This window comes from Mesoplodon densirostris, chromosome 19, assembly GCF_025265405.1.
Source record: "Mesoplodon densirostris isolate mMesDen1 chromosome 19, mMesDen1 primary haplotype, whole genome shotgun sequence".
Taxonomy (NCBI): Eukaryota; Metazoa; Chordata; class Mammalia; order Artiodactyla; family Ziphiidae; genus Mesoplodon; species Mesoplodon densirostris.
This window is the reverse complement of record NC_082679.1, coordinates 5,889,864-5,899,225: the sequence shown is the minus strand read 5'-3', so window position 1 is coordinate 5,899,225 and position 9,362 is coordinate 5,889,864. Positions and strand designations below refer to the sequence as shown.

Below are 9,362 nucleotides of genomic sequence, written 5' to 3'. Positions count from 1 at the left end.
CTTATCACAAGTCTTCAGCCATCTGTATTCCTTGGTATGAAAACTCATTTGTTTGGAAGCTACTCAAGAATTCACAATATTTGTGAGATTTTTTTCCACAGTGAAAACTGACTACTTTATGATAGACTATCAAAAACATTTGTTGTACCCAAAGGTTTCATTTTGTGCGATGTATAATGGGATCTCTTCTCAAGAGATTTCAACTTTTCATTCATACTGCCTTTTTTCTCATGAAATATGAGGCTACATTGGTAATAGATAATTTTCCTATACTCACTGCATTTAAAAGATTTCTCTTCTGGGTAAGTTTTGAAACTTACAAAGGCCAAAATTAATGGAAAAGTACCCTAACTTTCCCTGCATTCATAGGGTGACTCTCGTGTGAATTTTCTTATATTCGGGGAGATGTGGCATCTCCCTAAAGTCTTCCCAGTGCTGTGTTCCTGGGATTTTTTTCATGTATGAATTTCCTCATGTGAAGTGAGGAAGAACTTGACAGAGTAAGTTTTCCCACACTCACCACACTGATAAGGTTTCTGCCCTGCATGACTTCTCTGATGGACACTGAGGTATGATTTCTCAAGAAAGTCTTTCCCACATTGAGTGCACTGATATGGTTTCTCTCCTGTGTGATGTCTCTGATGTCTAATGAGCTGTGACTTCTGGTTGAAGATTTGACCGCATGGAATGCATCCATAGGGTTTCTCTCCAGTATGGCATCGTTGATGGATAATAAGATGGCTTTTTTGGCGGAAAGCCTTCCCACATTCACTGCATCCATGGGGTTTCTCTCCTGTATGAATCAACTGATGTCTACTGAGCATTGCCATACTGCTAAAGGCTTTCTGGCATTCAAGGCATACAAAGGGTTTCTCTCCTGTATGTGTCCTCTGATGGACAATGAGCATTGCCTTTCGTATGAAAGCTTTTCCACATTCACTGCATTCATAGGGTCTCTCTCCTGTATGAGTTCTCTGATGGACAATGAGATGGGACTTGTCTATAAAAGCTTTTCCACATTCACTGCATTCATAAGGTTTCTCTCCCGTATGAATTCTCTGATGTGTTGTGAGGGATGACTTTTTATTAAAGGCTTTCCCACATTCCTTGCATTCATAAGGTTTCTCTCCCGTATGAGTTCTTCTATGAACAATAAGCTGTGACTTGTCTATAAAAGCCTTCCCACATTCACTGCATGCATAAGGTTTCTCTCCCGTATGAATTCTCTGATGGGTTATGAAGTGTGACTTTTTATTAAAGGCTTTCCCGCATCCCTCGCATTCATAAGGTGTCCTTGCTGTATGATTTCTCTGATGTAGAATGAGCTGTGATGTGTGTACAAAAGCTTTTCCACAATCACTGCATTCACAAGGTTTCTCTCTGATATGAATTTTCTGATGTGTGATGAGGGGCAAGTTTTTATTGAAGGCTTTCCCACATTCCCTGCATTCATAGGATTTTTCTCCTGTATGATTTCGCTGGTGAACAACAAGCTGAGACTTACTACAGAAGGCCTTTCCACATTCTTTACATCCATAGGGTTTCTCTCCTGTATGGATTCTTTGATGGATAATCAGGTTTGACTTTTGCATAAAACCTTTCCCACAATCACTACACTCAAAAGGTTTCTCTCCTGTATGTGTTCTGTAATGTAATCTGAGCTTCGTCTTTTCCCTGTAAGCTTTTCCACATTCTTTGCATTCATAGGGTTTCTCTCCTGTATGAGTCCTATGGTGTAGAATGAGATGATATTTTGTTCTAAAGGATTTCTGACACTCGATACATTCATATGGTTTCTCTCCTGTATGAGTTCTCTGGTGCAGAGTGAGATGACATTTGGTACTGAAACCTTTCTGACATTCACTGCATCTGTATGGTTTCTCTCCTGTATGGGTTCTCTGGTGTATTATGAGCTTTGACTTATACCTGAAGGATCTGGGACATTCACTGCATTCGTAAGGTTTCCCTTCTGTGTGAATTCTGTGATGTCTTTTAAGATTTGTTACTGGGCTGAAAGACCTCACACATAAATTATGTTCATAGTACAGGGCTCGAGGATGGGAGGTTTCATGTAGAGTATGGAAAAATGACTTCTCATAACCATTTAACTCATCAGAGTTCATTTCTGCATAGCTTTTACTCTGAAAACTTGGGTCTGAATACTGTTTCAAACTTATTCCTCTTGAGACATATTTATGGGGTCTTTCTGTAAATGAAACAAAGTTTTTGCTCAAAGGAAATATTTTTCCCAATGCATTGTTTTCATGATCTCTCTCCACAGGTCCACCCTTCCCATTATCTTCCCGATGCCAATCATAAACTTGCCACATTTCTTCTAGAAAAAACAAATCAATGAATACTACCATTATCATGAAATGGAGAGGGATGAAATCTCAAGTCAATATCCAAAGAGATGGAGAAAGCGATACAGCAGGTGCACAACGTAAGCCTGAGGCACCCAATAAAAGAAACAGTAATAAGTAATGAACTGAAGGACATGGGTGTCATCAAACATTGGAACAAATCTATGAATATTTGAAAGAAAAATAGAAGAGGTATATGAATATGGATAAAAGGTAAAAGAGGTTGGTTGTGTCTAACGAGCTACGGTAAAAGAACAACTAAGCAAAAAAGAAAAGACCAAATGAACTAGGCAAAGATCTGACCCAGGGTAGATACAAAGAGGTAAGTCTCCTCCTAGGTGGCTAGCAAAAGAGAGTCATATATGGAAGGGTAGTAAGAGAAGCAGGCAACATTCATACTGAAGACTTCTTTTCATTCAAAGTCACCTCTAAAGGTTCAGAGACTATGAGAAAAAAATATTAAAATGGGGGGAGGGATAAATTAGGAGTTTGGGATTAACAGATACACACTACTATATATAAAATACACAAACAACAAGGACCTACTATATAGCACAGGGATCTATATTCAATATCTTGTAATAACCTATAATGGAAAAGAATCTGAAAAAGAACATATATATATATATATATATATATATATATATATATATACATACATATAACTGAATCACTCTGCTGTACATCTGAAACTAACATAACATTGTACATTAAATATACTTCAATTAAAAAATATATTAAAATAACAAAGTTCCCAACCCAACAATGACCAACTGTTACTTTGCTTCCACGAACTCCCACTGCATTGGTTTCACTCACCTGGACCACACTGACTTGGGAATTCCCTCTCTACTACTGCTTTTTCTTTTTCTTTTCCTTTCTCCAAGTGCATCACTGGTTCTGGCTTGGTAACTTGATAACCTGACAAGGGGGGTAATCACAGAGAATCTGAGCAGTATTGGGTCCTGTGAGGAAAAGTTCTGTTTCAGGGAATGTATAGTTTAAATCTCAGCAAAATCGAAACTTTTCACTTGGAAAATGAAATTAACGTACAGTCACTGTATGATACTAAATAAAATAAGCTCTGTTACCTACCTATACTGGTCCAAGTCCAAAATCATTGATGATATCAGAGTATGCATAAATTGTAGCAATGGAAAAAAGACAGGCAATAAATGGGCTTACGCTGAGATATTTAGGAAAGTTGTCTTTACCCAATGACATTAGGTTGCTATAATTTTCCAACATCACATCCCGGTAGAGGTTTTTCTGAACAACGTCTAGCAGCTGCCACTCTTCCCAGGTGAAATCCACAGCCACATCATTGAATGACAATAAGCCCTGTTGTAACATAATCCTTTTTAATCTGGAGTTAATATAATGGAATAAAATAGTAACGATCTATAGGATATTATTCTATTTTTACTATGAAATTTTATAAACATATATCATTCTGTACCTAGTTTTTTTGTTTGTTTGTTTGTTTGTTTTTGGTACGGGGGCTTCTCACTGTTGTGGCCTCTCCCGTTGCACATGGCTCACGGGCCCAGCCGCTCCGCGGTATGTGGGATCTTCCTGGACCGGGGCACAAACCCATGTCCCCTGCATCGGCAGGCAGACTCTCAGCCACTGCGCCACCAGGGAAGTCTTGTACCTAGTTTTGATTGACATTCTGTAGGCTAAATTCATTAAAGCTCTCCTTTCTTTGTGCATTCTTCATTCACTTCTTCACTCATTCACTTACCCAATGTAAAACGTCACTGAAACTTTAAACTACTTAAAGACCATCTGCAACCCACCTTACAAGCATTTAATGTTACTTACTATATATATATATTTTGCATTAAAAAAGGAAATAGAGCATGGTCCTGCCGTCAAATGCCTTCTGATCTATTTGAGTCCAAAGAACTGCATATAGTTCAAAGGGACAGGAGAAGAGGCTGAAAGGGACAGATGCCCAGGTGACAGGCAGGAACACGTCTTGGAGCAAGAATGCACATGTCCTGCAGACACTTGGTAGCCACTGCAGTGTTTTTCACATACAAAAGTATGCTATGCTCAGAACTGCCTATTAGAAATTGGACTACGTATTAAATCACAATACTCAAAAAAAAGCAAACACAAAGCTTTCACTGTGTGTTATGTATCGTTCTAGGCATCTTACGCACAGTAACACAATGATCTGCACAGTAACCTTTATGTAAGCACTACTATTATCTTTTTTTTAATAGGTAAGGGATTTTTAAAGTTTTCTATCTGTGCCTGTTATACCTCCCACATTTCCTTCGGAAGATGACTTTTCACTGGGTCCACTGTCTGGATGAGAAAAAAAAGTAACAGGAAGACCCATCTTCACACTTAAATGTCCAGGAAATCTTTACTGAATTCATGTGCTTCCTTCTTAAATACAAAGTAAATCTTGCAACACATTTTTATCTTTTGTGATGGTTTCCAGTATTAACAGAGAAATGTAGGCAACCCACTTCTGGATCCTGCTGCTTATGTGGCAATGTTCTAATTATCAGCACCTTGCAGGACCCTATGACATGCAGATGAGTTTCCCTTCCTGATTAGCTATTCTGGATCATTTATTCTATCTCCCAATCTAAGCACATCCCTCCTAGCCACAATGTATCTATATATATTGTTCTCTTTAATTGGATACATTTTAATAAAACTCCAAAGATCAAAATGCAAAACAAACTGGGAAAAAAACCAAACAGCTCACCTGGGACTTGGTCATTTTTAACATCTTTTAGGAAGTGGCCACCACATTTAGGATCTGTCCTGAAATCCTGGTAATGGTGTCTCATCAAGGGTATCCTTAGCAAGGATGAATTTCCGGGCTTGAGACCTACTTTTTTCCTTTATAGGAGTGGCCTTATTCTAGGAAGCTGGCATCTATGGATTCAAGAAAAGATTTGTTTAGTATGGAAGTAATGATAAAAGCAAGTTCCAATACGTGCAAGGAACTGTTTCAAGTATGTTCTTTTCTCACTTAACCCTCACGACAACCCTATAATGTACAGATGATAATTATTCCATTTTAGAGAAAACTAACAGAGGAAAGGTTAAGCACCTAGCTAAAACCCAACAGCTAGTAACTGGCAGAGAAAGGACTAAAACACAAACCCCCAGAATCAATAAATCCCCTGAGTCTAAGGAGAACTACCAGAATTATCCTTTCATCTTAGCCAACCAACACAAAAAGTAGGAAAAATATCTAGAACAACTATTTAAAGACCCAGAAGTCAGAGAAAAAGGAAAACAAACAAGGTGAGAACTCTGTGCTGCAGCTCACTGCCTGGAGAGACTTTCCAGTCCAGAGCACAGGGAGAAGGAACCCCAAAACCGTCCAGCAGTCTTGCTGAGTTAATGATACAGAATTTCAAGTCTGAGAAGCAAAGGTGGCTAGAGTTTGCCAGGTAGTACCTCAGAAAAAAGAGAAAAAAGTCACTCTGTAGATATGCAGAGGGTTCCTCTGAGTCTCTGGCTAAGGACTGGTGAACTGAGGAAATTACCAAGGCCCCTGGAAAGGAGGAGGTGGAACAATTCCTGGAGCTCAAACAAGATCAGGAATACTCAGCATTCCCACTAGCCAGGGTAGAAAGACCTTCCACCAGGACTTCAAACAGAGGCCTCAGAAGAGTACTGCCTCAGTAATAGGTACAGAGTAATCACAGACAAAAGACTGCTTTGGCTCCACCTAAGAAAGTTGAAAAGAAAGCCTTGGAAGAATCAAACCTTTTCAAAGTAACGTGACTACATGCCAGAGCAAACCTCAAAAGTAGTTAAAGGAATAAAAGAAAATCCTGTAAACAACATCAAACTGACAATATCTGACATCCAATCAAAAATTACCAGACATGCAAAGGAGCAAAAAAAATAAGACCCAAAGCCAAGGGAAAATTCAAGCTAGAGAGACAGACCAAAATGACAAAAGGGATAGAATGGGCGGACTAGTATATTTCTTTAAAATTATACACACACACACACACACACACACACACACACACATATATAATATGGAATATGTATATATTCCACAAGAGAAAAGCATGAGCATGATGAGAAAAATAATAATAAATTATTTAACAAGTGCCGTTGAAACAAATAGGATATTCATGTTTGCCTCAAACCAAAATTAACTCAAAATGGATTATAAATGTAAGGGTTAAAACTATAAAACTTCTGGAAGAAAGCATAGAAAAATTTTAAGTGAGGCAAAGATTTCTTAATTAGGGCACAAAATGCATGATAAAAGAAAAAGTTGATAAATTGGACTTCTTCAATACTAAAAATTTGTGATATTCAAAAGACACTGCTAAAAAATGAAGAAGGGTCAAGCCACAGGCTAGAGGAAAATATTAACAAAGCATATACCTGACTAAAAGACTTCTATTTTAAAAATGTGAAGAACTTTTCCAACTTAATAAAAGAAGAGACAATCCAATAAAAAGGAAAAGAAGTTTCAAACAGACACTTCATAAAAAAAAAAAAAAGAGAGAGAGAGATGGCAAATAAGCATATGAAAAGTTGCTTTGGGCTTCCCTGGTGGCGCAGTGGTTGAGAGTCCGCCTGCCGATGCAGGGGACACGGGTTCATGCCCCGGTCCGGGAAGATCCCACATGCCGCTGAGCAGCTGGGCCCGTGAGCCATGGCCGCTGAGCCTGTGCGTCCGGAGCCTGTGCTCCGCAATGGGAGAGGCCACAACAGTGAGAGGCCCGCGTACCACAAAAAAAAAAAAAAAAAAAAAAAAAAAGTCAAGGGAATAACACATTCTAATTTGTGAATAGTGATTCCAAAGCTTGGGATGGTTAGGTGGGAACAAGGATGGAGGACTTTCCCATTTTCCAATGATCAAACATGACATTCATTGAACAAAATTATAAAGAAAAGCCAAGGTAATCAAATTTCTAAATTGGGCTATCATATTAGAAAAGAAGGATGATATGCCCATTGTTGCTAAAGATGTAGAAAAATCTGGCACACTGTGTGTAGAAGCATTATGGAATAGAAAGTTATTAGGGAAATTTGGTAAAACTAAATCAGAAGCCTCTGAAATATGCGTTTAATTTGACCTACTTTTATAAATTAAAAACAGAAAAATATCCATAATATATAATTCAGTTTAAAAATACATTTCAAAACATTACAGGTAGTTTACAGATAGTAAATTGGGGGTTAATTTTTTTTTTTTTTTACCACTCTCTGGGGCTTGTGGGATCTTATTTCCCTGACCAGGGATCAAACCCAGGGCCAGGGAATTCTCCGAGGGTGATTTTTATTTCCTGTTTTTTACTGATAATAAACATACAATGATATTCTTTTTTTTTTTTTTTTTTTTTTTTTTTTGCGGTATGCGGGCCTCTCACTGTTGTGGCCTCCCCCGTTGCGGAGCACAGGCTCCGGACGCGCAGGCTCAGCGGCCATGGCTCACGGGCCCAGCCGCTCCGCGGCATATGGGATCCTCCCAGACCGGGGCACGAACCCGTATCCCCTGCATCGGCAGGCGGACTCTCAACCACTTGCGCCACCAGGGAGGCCCTACAATGATATTCTGATTAAAAAAACTTAGAGAGCTCCATTTAATATCATATATAAAGTCACATAGGAGGAGGATTTTTTAATTATTCTAACTTAATAAAAATAAGTTGAAAGTATTGTTTTGAGTAGAAAGAAATCCCATTAGAAAGGCATACATTTGAATAATAATAGCTACCTTCTGTCAAATACCTGCTTGTTATATAGACTTAATATTTGTGTCCCTCAAATTCATACGCTGAAGCTTCAATGTGATGGTATTTGTAAATGGGGTCTTTGGGAGGTAATTAGCTAGATGAGGTCATGAAGACAGGGCCTTCATGAGAACCGGTGAGGTGGAAATCAATTTGTTTGAATGCGAAAACAGACTTATAGAACTTGGTACTTTATCCAAAGTCACAGAAACAAGTGTTAGAATTGACATAAAAAGCTAGGATTAACTTGATTTCAGGCGCGTACAAGCACACGTAAGCTCTTAAGTATTCATGGGCACGATTTTAACAATTCATGGATCTAGATGGCAGGTACACAGCAGAACATTTGGCTATTCTTTCGACTTTTCTGTATGCTTGAAATTCTCCAGTATAAAACGTTGGGAAATATAATACCCCAGTGCTCAGCACACGCCCAAATGTCTGTCCACCTGAGGCCTCTTTATGTCCCAACCTCCCTCAACCTCTCCTAAGGATACCCACAGAGCTCCCCAACCTGCACTTCGCTGTCGCACCCATTCACAGCTCCCCAGACATCTATTTTTCACTCATTGGCCCCTCCGAAGCTCAAATTCCAACCACAGGAATCCCAGGTAACTAACCCCCAAGCCCTATCCTCACCAACCTATCTAGATGGACCCCTTTGACCATTGGCTCTTCCACCTCCTCTTTCCACCGCCTGGGGCGGGGGCGGGGTGCGGGGGCGGCGATCCGGCGCCGACCTGTCATTGTCAACAGCAATGGTCTCTCGTTACTTCCTCAACCCACTCCACAACACTGATGCTGGCCCAAGCCACCCACAACGCCCCCAAAACTCCGAGGCCGCCTTCAACAACAATCCTCTACGAGTACCCACCACAAACCACATCTCAAGTCAGAATTCCCACCACGCGGGATTCTTAAATCCACTCGCAGAAATCTCACGTAGCCTCAAATGCCAATTCTGTGACAGTACCCTCGGGGAAGCCAAGCTTTGGACGCTACTTCCGTTTCCGCTGACGTAAGTAGCGGGCCCCTGTTATCACTCACATTCAAGGCCACTTTGGAAGTGAGCGATGGGTTCTGATGCCTGGAGGAATTAGTGCCGTGCAATATGGCCGCGCCCATGGCGTTACATTATGTGGGAGCGGCCATATTGGATCGTGCGCCGCCATTTTGGACCGTCCTGCCGACCAGTACGGAGAGGCGGAAATTCAACCGGTTGTCTCCAAGATTTTTCACCCTGGGCTGTTCCATCTGTGCA

At 40.1% G+C, this 9,362-nt stretch overlaps 2 protein-coding genes across 2 annotated transcripts in view; both read right to left on the bottom strand.

Moving 5' to 3' along the window:
- Positions 1–438: 438 nt before the first annotated feature.
- On the bottom strand, positions 439–9,226 carry LOC132480708 (zinc finger protein 300-like). Its single transcript, XM_060085092.1, has 3 exons — positions 9,120–9,226; positions 1,850–2,010; positions 439–1,261 (listed from the first exon to the last, which is right to left on the bottom strand). The coding sequence occupies exons 1-3, from the start codon at positions 9,224–9,226 to the stop codon at positions 456–458; spliced, it is 1,074 nt and encodes a 357-aa protein (XP_059941075.1). The 3' UTR covers positions 439–455.
- Positions 3,627–9,362, bottom strand: part of LOC132480423 (zinc finger protein 577-like) — a 43,187-nt gene continuing 37,451 nt past the window's right edge. The window contains exons 6-7 of the mRNA XM_060084639.1: positions 5,092–5,264; positions 3,627–3,704 (exon numbers count right to left, since the gene is read on the bottom strand). The gene's annotated coding sequence lies outside the window, so the exon portion shown is untranslated. The remainder of the gene's footprint in view (positions 3,705–5,091; positions 5,265–9,362) is intronic.

Coding starts and splice junctions, on each gene's coding strand:
- LOC132480708 (XM_060085092.1), bottom strand. CDS start 9,226: ATGGGCGCGGCCATATTGCACGGCACTAATTCCTCCAGGCATCAGAAC. Junction 2,011..9,119: donor AACAGGGGCCCGCTACTTAC/GTCAGCGGAAAC, acceptor GAGGTCTTTCAG/CCCAGTAACAAATCTTAAAA. Junction 1,262..1,849: donor ATGCAGTGAATGTCAGAAAG/GTTTCAGTACCA, acceptor GATGCGGGAAAG/CCTTTAATAAAAAGTCACAC.